The sequence below is a fragment of the Emys orbicularis genome, chromosome 10 (genome assembly GCF_028017835.1).
Source record: "Emys orbicularis isolate rEmyOrb1 chromosome 10, rEmyOrb1.hap1, whole genome shotgun sequence".
Classification (NCBI taxonomy): domain Eukaryota; kingdom Metazoa; phylum Chordata; order Testudines; family Emydidae; genus Emys; species Emys orbicularis.
In genome coordinates this window covers 5,674,235-5,690,845 of record NC_088692.1, presented here as the reverse complement: position 1 = coordinate 5,690,845, position 16,611 = coordinate 5,674,235, and the positions used below count along the sequence as shown (strand labels likewise).

At 42.9% G+C, this 16,611-nt stretch overlaps 1 protein-coding gene across 1 annotated transcript; it reads left to right on the top strand.

Moving 5' to 3' along the window:
* The first annotated feature begins 424 nt into the window (after positions 1-424).
* On the top strand, positions 425-2,783 carry C1QTNF8 (C1q and TNF related 8). The gene is made up of 2 exons (XM_065412477.1): positions 425-650; positions 2,236-2,783. Exons 1-2 carry the CDS (start codon positions 425-427, stop codon positions 2,781-2,783), a joined length of 774 nt encoding a protein of 257 aa, XP_065268549.1.
* The last annotated feature ends 13,828 nt before the right edge of the window (positions 2,784-16,611 follow it).

Here is a 16,611-nt window from a genome sequence, read left to right as displayed (position 1 = left end):
GTAATAGTAAATAACACCAATAATTAATTAATTAATTAATTAATATCTAGTAATATTTTGTGCTTTCCATCCAAAGCCTTTGGCAAACATTGGTTCGACAATGGTTACACAGTAGGTGTGCTGTACTTGCTACACTAATAATCATCTCTTTGTTAGGTCATGATCCCTCCAGTCTTTATGTTGTATCCATCTGTTGTCTCTTCAGATATACTTAGTTTGTAAACTCAAAGGTAGGTACTATCTCTTTGTTGTGGGTTTACATCGCCTAGTGGAATGGGTCCCTCATCCCTAAGTGCTACACCAGTATAACATAATAAAGAAGGGAACCCTAAGGTAAGTGAATACGTAGCCAATGGTTGCTCTGGCTTAAATCACCACATTAATCATTCCTATTACTCTCCTGCTCCAGACGGCTCAGCTGAAGATGAGTTCTGTGCTTCTGATGCTCTTGGTATCCACTGTGAATGCCGGCACCTTACTAGAAAAGGGCTCGCTGAGACGGGAAGCCCGGCGGCTTTCATGCGTGCGATGTTGTGGGCCTTCAGAAGAGCCAGTCTCCGTCGCCTCTTCACGATCCACTAGGATGAGCTATGACCCCGCCTATTCAGTGCCCAAAGTCCAGCCCACAATAGATATCACCATCCTGAAAGGTGAGTCAAGCCCAGGACCACACTTTGTGAATTTACTATCACTTCACAAGCCATGTTCCTCCTCCAAGGTGGAAAACACCCATTTCTTAAGAACCAAAGCTGCTTAGTCTATATAGTTTATCCAAGAGAAGGTCAGGAGGCAACTTGGTTACAGTCCATAACTACCTATATGTGGAAAAGATGTCTGAGAGTAGACAGCTTAGTAATCTACCGGGAGATGGCTGGATGAGCTCCAATGGCAGGAAGCTAAAGCTAAACAAATTCCGGGTAGAAATAAGGCGCATATTTTTAACACCAAGGGTGATTACCATTGGAACAACATATCTAGGGACATGGTAGACTCTCCATCAAAATTGAATAACTTTCTAAAAGGTATGGTGTAGCTCAAACAGAAGTTATGGGGTTGATACAGGAATGATTGGCTGAGTTTCTATGTTATGCAGGTCAGACTAGATGGTAATAATGGTCCCTTTTGGCATTAAAACATATGACTCTATTAAACTTGGAGGTTTTGTTCTCTTTCCCATCAACCACACCCATAGTTTCTTCTTCTCTGCCACAGAAAGACTGTGTGTGTAACTGTATATAGGTAAATGATATGGGTCGGGTTCAGGGCCCTACACTGTTTACACACTGAAGCCAGGATTTCATCCCATGTTTTTATCCCTTTGTTCCTGCCATCCTCTCTCTTACACACCCTAGGTAGCTGGTCACCTAAATCATAAATCACTCAGCTAAGGGGTGAAAATTCAGTTTCTGCAAATATTTGTACCAAAAAAAACCAAAAAATCATGTTGCTCCCATGAATGAAAAGACGTATGGACATGCTAAAAACAAATTTTACGTAGTGGTTACCAAAGGTTCCATGAATAATTGTTCTCACTATCCATCCTATTAACATAGATTATAGCTCAATTAATGAAAAAATTAGGACTCTAGCCTTCTCTCCCTGGCAAAATGTCCATGTGCTCTTGAATTTTATATCAGAGGGGTAGCCGTGTTAGTCTGGATCTGTAAAAAGCGACAAAGAGTCCTGTGGCACCTTATAGACTAACAGACGTATTGGAGCATAAGCTTTCGTGGGTGAATACTCACTTTGTCAGATGCATGTATCAGACGAAGTGAGTATTCACCCACAAAAGCTTATGCTCCAATACGTCTGTTAGTCTATAAGGTGCCACAGGACTCTTTGTTGCTTTTTGAATTTTATAGTTTAATCCTTCCAATAATCTGGTCACAAATAATAATGCAAATGTAAAATTGCATACCCTAAATGATCAGAGTGGTCCCTTCTGCTGTTGGAATCTATAACGTATCAGAGAAAGCTATCTTATTTGTTGTGCAGTCAATATATGGAATAGGCATGCTAGCTAGCAGCATGCCATTTGTGGGCAGGGGGTTGCTGTCAATAGTGTTCCTGAATACATATCTAGATGTGATTTAGTTATGACAAATATTTCTCAATGCACCTGTTGAGAAAGTGTTATTTTACCAATTGGGATGCTGCCTGTCTCCATCCAGACCTCTCTGTGGCATGTGGTGTGTGTTCATATGTTTGAAACTTAGTTCCTCTTTGTGATCATAGGTGAAAAAGGTGACGTGGGAGAGAAAGGGATCACCGGCGGGGCTGGAAAGGCTGGAGAACAAGGGCTACGTGGTTATAATGGACAGAAAGGTCAGAAAGGCCAGGTTGGCCCACCAGGCCACTCCTGCAAGCTGCATTACGCTGCCTTTTCAGTGGGCCGGAGAAAACCTCTCCATAGCTCGGATTATTTCCAGCATGTCACTTTTGATACGGAGTTGGTGAACCTCTACAAACACTTCAGCATGTTCGCAGGGAAATTCTTTTGCTACGTGCCAGGGATCTACTTCTTCAACCTTAATGTCCACACCTGGAACTTCAAAGAGACCTACCTGCACGTAATGAAGAACAACAAGGAAGTCGCCATCCTCTATGCCCAGCCCAGCGATCGGAGCATCATGCAAAGCCAGAGTCTCCTGCTCGAGCTGCAGGAAGGGGATGAGGTCTGGGTGAGAATGTTTAAACGAGAGAGGGAAAATGGCATCTATAGTGAGGAGTCTGATATTTACATCACCTTCAATGGCCATTTAATTAAACCAGCCATAGAGTAGCCAATTCTGCATCTTTGGGCTCGGTGCTTTAGTACAGCTCCTTGGGTAGATTACTAATTCCCCTCTTTAAAAGCGCACATGTCTATGTCAACATGGAAATAAATATGCAGTAAATATTTTCATGGTCTGATTGTGGCTAGCAGCCAGCTGATCTGCTTTTCAGCTTGCTAATCCTCCCAATCAATTAGAGATATTTCTCATGCAACAATCTTAATGTGCAGAGCAGGGGTGTGAGTATGCGTGGGAGGGGAATGGGCACTGCTAGCAAAACGAACAAAAGTTACATGGCAGTGCCAACTTTATGAATGCGTAGAAGGCCTGAGCTCTGTCTGACCCATGAGATGCTGTGCTTATCGTTAGCTAGATGGGAAAACAGAAGGACACTGTTCTGAAGTCTTCCATAGGCCCCTTGTAATGTCTCTGCTGAACAGCTTGCCAAAGTCATTCAGTACATAACCTCGGTTACAAAAAAATTGTAACCTATCAGCTCTGTTTTAGTGGACTGGCCTAATCATTTTTGTACTCTGTAATTATCTGAAGATCGTATTAGACAAGCTAGCTAGCGGTTACAATGAAAGTAAAGTGTTTGCAGGTTGCTTTGCCTACAAAGGATGTCTTTGTTGTTGTTTACGATTGCTGTCTGCAGTTCCTGTCCTCCAGTTCCATGCTAGAACCATCCCTGGCACTCCCCTGAAATCACTGTCACCAAAAATGAACATTTCCTAGATAAAGCTCAGAACCAGTACTCCATCCTCCTCCTCTTTAACCAGTCAGCTGCCCTTGACATAATCAGCCAGGCTCTTCCTCTTGAAATCTTGTCCTCCCTTGGCTTCCACGACTCAGTCCTCTCCAGCTTCTAATCACTCCTTCAGCATGTCCTTCAAAAATCTCCCTCATCCCCCCTCTCAGTTTCTCTGAGGGTTCCACGGGGCTCTGTCCTTGGTCCCCTTCTCTTCTCCCTCTACATCTTATCTCTGGGTCATCTCATCCACAAACACAAATTCAGTTCTCTGCGTGGACGACCAGCAGATCAACATCTACTCCAGACCTGTCTCCTTCTGTCCAAACGAAAATCTTGGCCTGTCTCTCTGACATCTCATGGATGTCTAGTTGTCAGCCCAAGCACAAAGTCGCTACAACAGAACTCTTAATCTTCCTCCCTGCACTCCGAGCCTGCCCCAGTAAGCCGTTCCCGCTACCTCCTTTCTTGATCATTGTGGACAACGCCACCATCTTTCCTGTCACTCGGGCCTGTAACCTGGACATCATCTCTGTCTCAGATCTCTCTCTAGCTTCACCTCCAGGCTCTACCTAAACCTTGTGGATTCTTTCTACATAACATCTCTAAGATCCAGCCTTTCCTATCCATTCACATGCCTAAAACTCTCATCCAGACTCTTGTTCTCTGGAAATCTTGAGTCCTGCAACATCCGTCTCTCGGCACTGCTCATATGCATTCAGAATGCTGCTGCAAGGATCATTTTCCTAGTTTGTTGCTCTGACTGTGTCGCTCCTCTCTTTGCAGCTCTCTACTGGCTCCTGCTTCTCTATCACATCAAATATAAGCTACATGGCTTCACTTTCAAAGCCCTTCATGGCCTTGCGCCGCCCTATCTATCATCTGCCATTCAGTATCAAGATGTTGACTCCTCCCTCCCAACCACCCACAATGCCCATCTCCATCACCCACTTGTTGCATTTTCAAACAAGCATCTTCGTGCTCTTTCCCGTGTTGCCCCTCGCGTTTGGTAGGAGCTCCCCGTAAACATCCAAAACCAAACATCTTCCTTCTTCAAAACTCTCCTTTTCTATGATGCTCAGTTCAGAGAAGGGCAACTAAAATGATTAGGGGTTTGGAACAGGTCCCATATGAGGAGAGATTAAAGAGGCTAGGACTCTTCAGCTTGGAAAAGAGGAGACTAAGAGGGGATATGATAGAGGTATATAAAATCATGAGTGGTGTGGAGAAAGTGAATAAGGAAAAGTTATTTACTTGTTCCCATAATATAAGAACTAGGGGCCACCAAATGAAATTAATGAGTCCTGTGGCACCTTATAGACTAACAGACGTATTGGAGCATAAGCTTTTGTGGGTGAATACTCACTTCGTCTGATACATGCATCTGACAAAGTGAGTATTCACCCACGAAAGCTTATGCTCCAATACGTCTGTTAGTCTATAAGGTGCCACAGGACTCTTTGTCACTTTTTACAGGTTTAAAACAAATAAAAGGAAGTTCTTCTTCACACAGCGCACAGTCAACCTGTGGAACTCCTTGCCTGAGGAGGTTGTGAAGGCTAGGACTATAACAGGGTTTAAAAGAGAACTAGATAAATTCATGGTGGTTAAGTCCATTAATGGCTATTAGCCAGGATGGGTAAGGAATGGTGTCCCTAGCCTCTGTTTGTCAGAGGCTGGAGATGGATGGCAGGAGTGAGATCATTTCATCATTGCCTGTTGGTCCACTCCCTCTGGGGCACCTGGCATTGGCCACTGTCGGAAGACAGGATACTGGGCTAGATGGTCTTTTGGTCTGACCCAGTATGGCCGTTCTTATGTTCTTACGTTACCAAGACCGTGGCAATGATAAGGCTACTGGGGTGTTGAGACCACAGCCTATCATGTTGACCGACATAGTCTCCTATTTCTCTGTTTTCATCTGTTGTCTCTTGCCTTGCCCTTAGATCGCAAGCTGTATGGCACACGGACCAACTTTTTGTTCTGTGTTTGTACAGCATCTAGCACAACGGCATCCTGGCCCATGACTGGGGCTTCAAAACACTACAGTAATACAAATAATAATAATACGTTTTCTAATAAAAAGAAAGGGCCATATTCTGCTCTCCATTATTCCAATCCAGCCCCACCGATTTGGGTGGGGTTGCAGCAGGATTACAGAGCGTTAGTTGGTCCAGTGCATTTACCTTAAAATGACGCTAAAACAACAAGGAGTCCAGTGGCACCATAAAGACTAACAGTTAGTCTTTAAGATGCCACCGGACTCCTTGTTGTTTTTGTGGATACAGACTAACACAGCTACCCCCTGATAAAATGTTGCTGACCTTCTTTGCTATAATTCATGATTTTTTTTCCTTTTCCTAGAATGTAATATTGCAATGAGCTAAACATAACACGCCAATCCAGCATAGCGCTTAAGAAGGCACATAACTTTTATCACGTGTGTAGCTCCATTGGGATGAGTATGCTGGAGCAGGGCTGATAAGGATATCGAAGAGCATTACAAGGTGTTATCTTTCCCTTTTTAATGGCAACCGTCATAACGAGAGGCTGATTGTCAGAGTTACTGAGTACCTACCACTCCAGTTGAAGCCAGTGGGAACGGCCAGGGATCAACAATGAAAATTAGTGCACTTTAGTGCACCATAATTTCTAGGCAGTCTAGAAATGATTGTACTGTGCAAAAACCTCCTTTCTGCAGGCTGCAGTGTTAGTATCTTAATATTCACTGCACACAACAGTGAAATGCTATGTGCTAGAACAAGAAAACAGACCAAATATACATTTGTTAGTCCCTGTCCCCATCCACACACACACACACCCCCGTGGGATGTTTGCCTGGAGGATGCATTAAATTATATTGTACTGTATGTCCTGCTAAGCTAATTGTTGCTCGTTGCTGCACATCCTCTTGTTACCAATCATTTAACCTGAGAATTAACTGCAATAAAGATAGTGTTTTGAACACATTGGATTTGTTTCCCTTGCTTTTCATGGAGCAGAACTAAATGCCATAAACTGAAAATCCAGCCCTGTATTGCCAACTATGATGGTGATGCTGGTGATATGGACACCTAAGTGCTCCAGAAACTAGACCAATTTCATTTCCATAAGGGGTAATCATATGGGCAAACCCTTTGGACGGGAGATGCCAGGAGCACATTTTCACCGTCTTGTTTATGCCCTCTTTTGCCTCCTTGATTGCAGCTGAAAGACTAATCCCAATTTTTAGTGAAGTTGCAACACTGGTGATAACTACACTATCCTGGTCTACATTCGAACCAGCAACAAAGAGGAGTTGGGGGGCTTCCATATCCCATTGCCAGCTCTCTATCCCTTTTTGCGTTGTATGCTGAAACAGCCCCGGAAATGAAAATGGGAAGACTCGTAAGCTTTGAAAAGCACAGGAGACAGAGAGTGGGTTTTGTGCAGATTATCTGTTGACCTGCAACCAGATAAATTGTTCCTTGTAAGTAAACAAAAGTCCCAGTCACCTAAATTGGGCCGTTACGCAATTTAAAAAAGGCTTCTCTAATCAGCAGCTTCCATTAGGATGGTGATAAAAGCTATAATGGCTCCATTGCTTATTTGCAGCATGCCATTTAGTACTGAAAGCACTAGCAGAGAAACCTGCTTTGAACAGATAAATACACAGAGAAAAAACTCCAACTTTGCAATACTTACTAAAGGTATTTTCAGGTTTCCCCAGCTATTTATCACATTTGGGAGAATTTAAAAGCTTTACACCTCCTCTTTGTCTTCTGGTCTACTTTTGAAGGAATCCCATGTGGGTAAATTTTGCAACCATGGCTTGCTGGCTGACAAGCTTCTACTGATGATGTATAAATTATGGTGGACTGAGAGCATGTGAAGGGGTGGATGTTATACAATGAAGCTCAAATTATAACAGAGTTCTTGATTTATTCATTGATTTCACAACAGCTTTTTCCCCCTCTGTAGTTCAGCATATTTACTGTACTTAAAAAGAAGAAAAGAGAAAAAAAACTAAACCTCTTTTAAAATGTCATAACCCAGCTGGTGTTATTGACAGTACATAATCCAGAACTGAGAAAACATGCCCAGAGATTGCTAATGTTCACCCACCTTGACTTTTCCAACTGCTACTTTCTACCAGGAAATGAACAGAAACGTTTGTAAATCCATAACACCTACGCACACAATAAGAGAGGCTCTGATTATCAGTTTGACAGGGCAATTTCAAAATGTCTGAGTTGCTGATATGACCAATGTTATCCATAGCTAAATCAATGAAGCCACACTGGTTTGAGAGACAGTGTAACTCTTTAAAGGAAAAAAAGAGGTTCCAATTTACACAATTATTAACAAGCGAGCCTGGATGCCTGATCTGAACCTGATTCCATTGTGTAAAAAAAAAAAAAAAAAGTTATACAGGCCCTGTCCTCCAGAGCTTACACTGTAAGTAGATAAGACAGACAAAGGGTAGGAGAAAAAGTATTATCCCCATTTTACAGATAAAGAACCGAGGCACAGAGAGATTAAGTGTCTTGGTTGAGGTTACACAGGAAGTCTGTGGCAGACAATGGAATGGAACTCAGACCTCCTGAGTCCCAGCCCAGCGCTTGAATCAAAAGTCTCTTTCCTTTCCACTGAATACAGTCCCTGGAAGACTGACCACTTTAACATCTATTGTGAATACCTCTTGCTCCCATTTCTTCCTTTGTCTGACTGTGGAAAGTCCAGGTCTACTGAACATATTCCATTAATCGGGGAGTCTGACGAGGAAGTAAATGTGATTGGCTAAAGTCCAGAAATGTAAACATGTCATCTTGCCCTCTTTAGCCTGTCCAATCGGTTTAGCACTTTAACTCCAACCTCTTCAGCACGCTACCTTCGTCCATGATGCCTCCCAGCTTCATTCCACCAACACTACTCAAGCCATCTGGAACACATTTGCACTTCACTGCATTATCCCTGAGCCTACAGTAAGACTTCCTCCAATCACCTGCTCTATCCTTTCTCTCCTTCCTGACCAGGGGAAAGATTGAGGGGGAAACATTAGCGGTGCCATATCCAAGCTCTGCCCACTATCCCAATCTCCATCTCCAACCCCAGAGTACCTGGATATTTCTTCTAAAAATATAAAGGGTGATATAGGGATGATATACATGATTGCATGCCATCATTAGGCACCAGAGTCAACAGCCCATTGTATTGAATAGGGGTAAGTAAGGCTTCTCAGAATTGTCTGCCTGTCTGTAATCGGATACAGGAAGACACCTTGCAGCTTCACTTCACATACAGGTTTTCTTTGCAACCAAAAGATATAGAAATTTAAATTTTAGAAAGATGTAAAATTTCTGCTGTACTTATTACTGCCATAATTCAGCCCCATGCCCAAGGCTGAGGGAACACTACTAAGTGGGTTCCAGTATTTCTGAAGCCTGATGATTCCTTTACTCTCCCTGGTGATGAGAATTGTCAGCAGTGCCATTTTGCAAACTCCACCGGGACCGCTGGAAGCGACTTTTCTTCAATCAAAACTCACTTCAAGCATCATACACCAAAAGAAAGGAAAATATTTTAACTACCAGTTGCACTGCCAGTTTGAACAGTGGGTTGGTGCAAACACAGAATCCACTATTACCTGCAGATCTACATGTTTTTAAATAGCATTATATATATTTGCAGCTCTTCTTCCTCAGTAGATGTGTTAAGAATGTCTAAGTTTATTCTTTTTACAGTAGACAGTTATATTCCCTTCCTTTGAACACCACAAGAAAAGCTAGAATATCTGTGCATGTTCCAAATATTAAAATGCTCGCAGAGTCCTATTTATAAGATACAAGGCCCCTGAAAGAGTTTATATAAACTACAAATACACTAGGCATACAGTAGAAAGACATTTGCTCCATAACAACAATTCTGTTATTACTTTATTGGTTTGTTATAGATGTGATTAAAAACTTCCTCATGTACGTAGCCCTCTTATCTAGAAAGATTCTAGAAATATTGTAATAATCAGTTTCGACCGCACCTCCACCAAGAGATGGTGCTGTATCTTTACGTTACTGTTAAGCTGTCTTATATGTTATTAGGTTGTTGTATATGACTTGCGGGGGGAGGACGGGTTAGTGGGAGGTTAAGTCTGTCTTTGGTGCTGGAGTTGTTACTTGCAGTGTTCCAATAAATGTTGTGATTGCTATAAGCGAGCATAACAGTGTTTGAAATGCTAAGCAAACGATATGTAGAAATCAAAATGGCCACCCCAGAGAAGCAGCCACCACTATTTCAGCTTCCTGGACTTCAAATGTTGGGATAATTATCCATATTTGGGGGTGCTTTATGAGGCAAAGCCAAATTATGAAAATGTGAAACTCACCCATCAATTTGTAAACAGCTTGCCAGCTGCTGGTCTAATACCTGAGTAGATTTTTAATTCTTTTTTCAGATGCAGTCAACGTGGATAACAAGCCTTTGAAAAAGTCACTTTTTAATCCTTTTGAGCTATGGTGGTGATAAGGGCAGGAATCTAAATTATAACGACCCTGACAAAGGGCAGGAAGCATCTCATTTGTAGTTTTTTAATTTAGATACCGCTCTCCTAAAATTCATCACATTTAGTTAAAGCCTCTGAAGAAACTACTGTGCATCTCTGGGGTTTGCCCTAATGTTCTTTCTAATCTTTCAGTGAGATGTGATGGCACACAAACGATACAACTGCCTTATCCAGTATAAAAACTTGGTTACGCTTGATTGGTAACATTTATTCTATTACAGTAGTGGCTGAGAACCCCACTCGAAGATCAGAGCCCCATTGTGTAAGGCAGCAACGACAACAAGCAACAAAGAGGAGAGTGAACTCCCTGGGGCATGGATGATCTAGATGCCAGGAAGGACACAACAGGTGGAGGAGACCAATGGGGTTGGGAGGATGAGATAATTGACAGATATAAATCACTGCACAGAGAAAGCCATTGCAAAGCATAAGAACTTGTATTGGTCCTACATACCAAGGAACTTTGCTACATGTTCCTGAGTGCCGGCTCTGGGGGGGGGCATGGATCAGCGTTCACAGCGCACTCCCTGTCAGTACCTGGCCCAGGCTGCTAATGATCCAACCAGCAGACCAAATTTGGTGATGAATCCTGGTCACATGCCACCTCAGGTATGTTGTGCATACGCTGAGAAGAAGACATGCTAGCTATTGGCACTTTATCTATTGACTCTTAACCCATACATGGACATAGAACACTCTTATAACAGTTCAAATAAAATTAGCATCAGAAATCTCAGCTCATTACTGGCTTAGCCAATGCCAGAGGGCAATGTTAGTATGTTGGTCTGTTTGTTAGCCTGGGATAGAATTTTGGGTTTGACTTTTTGATACTCTTATACTAAAAGGCGTAAACAAGGGACAAAGACACTGTGATGTTGCTTCTGCCTAGTCAGCTGGATTTGTTAGTACAATGGGAACAGATAAGAGCAGTGAAAGTGTTACTCGAGAGCACACTTTAAGATTGCCTCAACCCCTATCTCAAGGCAAAGTCAAGCAACCAGTCGGGAGGGGCAAAAGGGCTTGTGGGGGAGGTATAAGACACTAAAAGACCAAAGAAATGCCCATCCCTGACCGGAGCACAACCTCACTCCTTATCCCTCCCATGGGGCACAAAAGAGGTGGGATGAACACCCCAGGCCCAAAATGGGGCACAAAAGGGGTGGGACTGTGGGCGTGCACTGCAGGTATAGTTGGGCCTGCTAAGGAGGAGGAGGTGGGAATAGGGGAAATGAGAATGGGGTCACAGGCAGGGCTCTGTGGCATCACAGCTGGGAAGGGGGATATGGAGTAAAGGCTCTGTGGCGTCAGGGCTGGGAACAGAACACTGGGAAACAGACTCTGCCAGCGTGTAGAGATATGGACATGTTTGTTCGGAACTAACCCCAATAAACATCGAATTGCCTGCACTTCGGACTTCTGGTCTTCTGCTTTCTGTCTGCGTGACAAGAGCCAGTGAAGGGAAAGCCCTCTCACAGGTAGTGATTTGTAAGCACTGGGCATGAGCCCTGAGTTTAAAAAGGGCTTTAAAAGAGAAGGTAGCAGAAGCAAAACAATTGGTGCTATCATTAGCAGTGTATCTCCTCTGGAATACACATATGCTTGTTGGACAAAACCCCATGTAACAGAGGGGATAAAAGTGTTCTAATGGGTGTCCTCATGCTGCCTCTTTGGAGACAGAAATCCCAAATCCACTTCATAGTACAAGGTGGAATTAATGACTTGCTATCATTCACAGGCTGATCAAGGTCTGACTCAACACCACACTGGCTTCCCTAATTTATTTAGAAAACCTGAGATTGCATTAGACCTTTGGGCTGCTAAATGTGTCAACTTATCTTTGAGGGGCGGCTGAAAAGCACAGTGGGAAGCCCTCATGGTGAAATTCCATATACAGAGAAGTAGCATGAAAGCCCCATTTTGTTTAGGTGCATTCCTGCTGTAATCTCAGAGAGAAGCCTACACATAGTGAAGCCCTGTGAAAATAGCTTGTTAGTTAATAGATCTCCCTAGCTGCACTACTAAAGTCTATGCTCAAGCTGTCTTCTGACTTGCAAACCCATTACTCTTTTTTACACACCTGTACTATTGCTTTATGGCTTTGAGTGTTTCCATAGTGCTATTAAACATCACCATGATTATTTCATCACTCTTTGCTCATTCCCCCTGTTCTACCCCATGCAGAGGAATGGAGGAGGAAAGTCCTGCCACTAGATCACACATGGGAAGCACTAATCAGATGTAACAAGAAAGAACAACTAGGAAAAGCTATCTGTGCTTATTTAAATCAAGGAAAAGCCCTCTGACTTCAACAGGACTTGAAAAAAATGTTTGGCCTGTGGATTGGACATAGTGTACCCAGTTTTTAAGCCTTGTTCTAAAGGTTTAACTCCCCATTTATATAGAGAGGCATCACTCCACCCAGAACACACCTGAGCTGGCCGCTTCATGCTGAGTATATAAAAGGGCAGATACAAAGGCTGCTTGCTTTTTTAGGTGGCATTCTCAGAATAGATGAGCAGTAATTGAGAGGTTAGTGGGATGATATGGTGTGTTGTGTAGTAAGAAGAAATTATACATAGGACACTCTTTTTAAAACCTGCGTGTTAAAACAGAATGGGATGTAAAGCATTTTTCTGTTTAATGCTGTTAAGTTTTAGCTAACCAGCCTCAGGCACCCACATATAAACTCAGGGGTATCTTCCCCAGGCATTGATTTGTGTTGTATAATCAACCATCGCAGTAATGAAAGCCAGCACTTGATCATCACAACTCCTGGGTTTTATTTCTGGTTCTACAACTTCCTTGCTGACTCTATGTGCAAAAAAAAAAACCCCTACAAGTTCCTCTGTAAAAGTGTTAGGCACTTCCCTGTTTAATGTTTGTGACTCACTTTGAGATACTCTCACAGAAGGGACTCTAAAGAATTGTCATTCTTATTGTAATAAACAAGGGATACTAGAGTTGACAGAATTGTGGCAACTGGGGCCTATGATGTCTGATGAACTGTATGTGATCCAAACCGGTGTTTAGTGGTCCAGAACTTGAATGATGGTACAGAAGCTAAACATTTTGGAGTTTGGCTTCTCTGGGGAACTCTTGGTGCCCACTGTCCCCTGATTTCACTGTCCTGCTATCACACCCTTGGCCCCTCTGGATTGCTTTTGTAGTGACATGGTCTCTGCTGGTCCTGTCTGGTTTAGGGTTGTTACTGCTCTAATTTGGAATCCTGTTATCTGTTTCAAAGTAACTCTTACTCTGACATCAGACTTAATCTCCTTAAAAGTGATGACTATCATACTTTCACCGGAGGAGCCACGTAGTTAATGAATACTAAGTGTTAAGAGCCTCGTGAAGCACAACAGGTAGGATTCCTATTTAACAGATGAATAAACTGAGGCATAGACGTTAATTGACTTGCCCAGGCTACATACCGGTAGTGGGTCCTATTCCCAGCTTGTTTTGATAACTCAAGAGTCCTGACGCCCAGTCCCCTGCTCGAGCCATCGGACGTAATTTCCTCACAAAGCCAGGAGTAGAATCCCAGGGCCCTTTTCTTGTTCAATTAGACCATGCTCTGTTCAGCTTTCAGAAGGAGCCCCTATCTTTGACTTTATTTCAGCTTGTAGTAGCATAGCATCACTCAGTGTCAGAAGTAAGAGATGCTTGAGCTTGATTCCAGCAGCCACGGTTCTTAGCTCAGCAAATGATGTGAAGTGGACTTGGGTCAACCTCATGAATCAGTTCAGAAGGACCAGCCGTATCCATGTTCTGCTTATTACCATCCTGCTACCATGTTCCTCTGAACATTCTTTGCCTCTTGAAATTCCCCCCTCTATATAATCAGAGCCGGACCTGACAGCGCATGTGGCTCTCCCCTGCATGCTTTCCATGGTGTGCTTCTTTATGCAGTTCACAGGAGCACAGAGTCCTGCGCTTGCCAGCTTGTTCATAAGCCTTCATGGTGCATAGTTAGTCCCTCTAGCAGCTGAGGGCAGCGGTAGCACCTCCCCTCTCACCTGTTAGTGTGATTGCCCTGTAAATGGCAGGATGCCTCAAATCTCCTGCAAAAGGACAGGTTGCAAGCAGAATGACAAATTGTACATAATACTGAGTGGGTCTTAGGGTCCGGCTGCAAAGAGTGAGCCCTGTAGTAAGGGGCCAAATATACCAGAGTGCAGCTCTTCTGCCCTCGGGGCTGCCGCACCAGAGGGGAATTTAACCCATCATTTTTGAATCACAGTTGAGTCACCCTGTGAGGTTCTAGCTTATTCAGCACCTGTCTCTTTACAAGCCCCTTTGTTTGTGTGTTGCCAGTGGTTCACCCTGGTTTCCTCCTGACCCTCCACTGATTCCCCTACAGAGCAGGCTGGACAGTATCTCCCAGGATGCACTCAGAATCAGGTGACTTCATGATGCACCACAGAGTTTGTTGTGAGAAGAGCCCATCATGATGCATCATGGGAGATGTAGTCCTTCCAAGGAGCCTAGCCCATAGGGGATAATGGGACAATAGGCACCCAAACGACAGCTCCCAAGAGGCCCCTCAGCATCTTAGGCACATGCAGTTCAGTGAAACTAAACTAAAATATTTTGATTTTTGGGTCAAACCGACCAGAAATGAAAAATTTCATTTAGATTGTTCCTGATGGAAAACAGAAAACCTTCAGCAAAATTGACACTTGTGGAAAATCATTTTGAGAGAAAATTCCTGATTGTGTCTGTCAGGGAGGTCATGGAGCCTTCCCAACTTGCGTCAAAGAAATTGGAAGAACAAGAGGCAGTTTGCTCTAGCCCACACAGTATCAGTATTACAGTGATGTGAAACCATTGTGTATTCTGAGCCTAAATGTTTGCTCTTCTTGAGTACAGATAACTTCCTATGGAAAAAATCAATAAGCCACCTAAGTGTAATGCTAAAATATTGATGTCAGCTCATACATACCACGAGCCCTTCCACCTTTCAAAGTTAGTTTGCTAAAATTTGTCAGATGTTTCAATACCTGTTAAACATTTATGAGTCATCCATCCTCAGGGGATTTCTGGTGTGTTTAGCTGTTATTTTTAATGCATGAAGGAAAGGGGAAGAAAGGAAGGGCACACTCAAGAGCTGGTTGTGGTTTAAGATTATTTATTTATTAGGTCTAATATTGCAATGAGAGTTTCAAAAGCGTTTTATATTACGGACGTAAAAGGCCAAGTTGAGCCAGGGGGTTCTTCTGAATTCAGCAGATCTAGTTCTATGCTCATTTATGCCCATGGAACGTTACTGATTTGTCCCCATGGAGTCTCAATTTCAGTGTGGTTGCGGAAGAGCAGAATTTGGCCCACTGAGAGTAAAGTTTGTGCATATCAGAACTTGCTTCTCATCAGCTAGTAACCAGATCCGGGCTGCTTAAAACTTCCATTCTCACAGAGCACTGTGCCATCTATTGGTACTAAGACGACGACCTTAAAGATGTACAGCCAGATTTTTAAGAGTATGGCCACTGAGCTTCAGTTTTGGTGTCTCATGTTGGGCAATTAAATGGCTCAAAATAAGTGGCCACTTTAAAAAAAAAATGCTATTTGGTCTGATGTTTGAGGTGCCGAATGCCAAGAACACCAGTGGAAACCAGTGAGAGCTGCAGATGCTTGGTAATTCTGATAATAAGATCTTATATATTCATCATTTGATGGACTATTTGAGATTGCCAATAATGTGCCGTTGTTAGAAGCCACTCTGCTTTCTCTTTCTCTTTGCTTTCTGCTCATTGCATTGCTATTAACTATTCTTTGGCATCAATCTCTTTCCATTAATTTGTTTGAACCAAAACAAACTTTTTGTGGGGTTTTTTTTTTTTTTTTTTGGTTCCCTGTTACCGCATTTTGGGTCAACCAAAAAGTTTATTTTTTTCATGTGTGGGTTTCTCTCTTCCCCCCTCAATTTAGCCACCAAATTGAAAAATCAGTTATTCACACAACTCTACTTCTGGCTTAAACTAACTGTTTTCACTTTCTTTCCATCAATAAGGAAATTCTGTTTTATGACAGGCACAGCCTGATGACATTGATACAGATAAGGAAACCCAGCAACGGATAAAGCTAATGGGTTGTGATTAGATGAGTTGAATGGGACTTAATGATTGTAGTATGAACCTATTTGCTTACACAGATTTAAAGTAGCAGATAAAATATTTAAGTGTTAAAACAAATAGAAACCACTTCTATATCGGGGGTAATATATAGCTAAAAGGGTGTGCTAGAGACTTTGGACTGAACATGCTCTATAGAAATTGGTCTTCATTCTCAACCTTGCCCTTTCGTCTGGTTGCATAGGAAAAGTTTGAACAGCACTTCATCAAAAGCTGTAGTGCTAAATTCTGGACCCCATGCACAGAGCAGATGAGTTGCATGCAGACATTTTTTATGGAGATTAGAGGGAACAGAACCCACCCATTTAGATCTGCTATGCAACAACTGCTACAGTCTCAGTGCAAACAGTAGGCCCCCTGGTCAAGCTGTACTCCCTTCCTCCAGGGGCAGGGTGGGGAGAGTTGGATGGTAGATCCTGT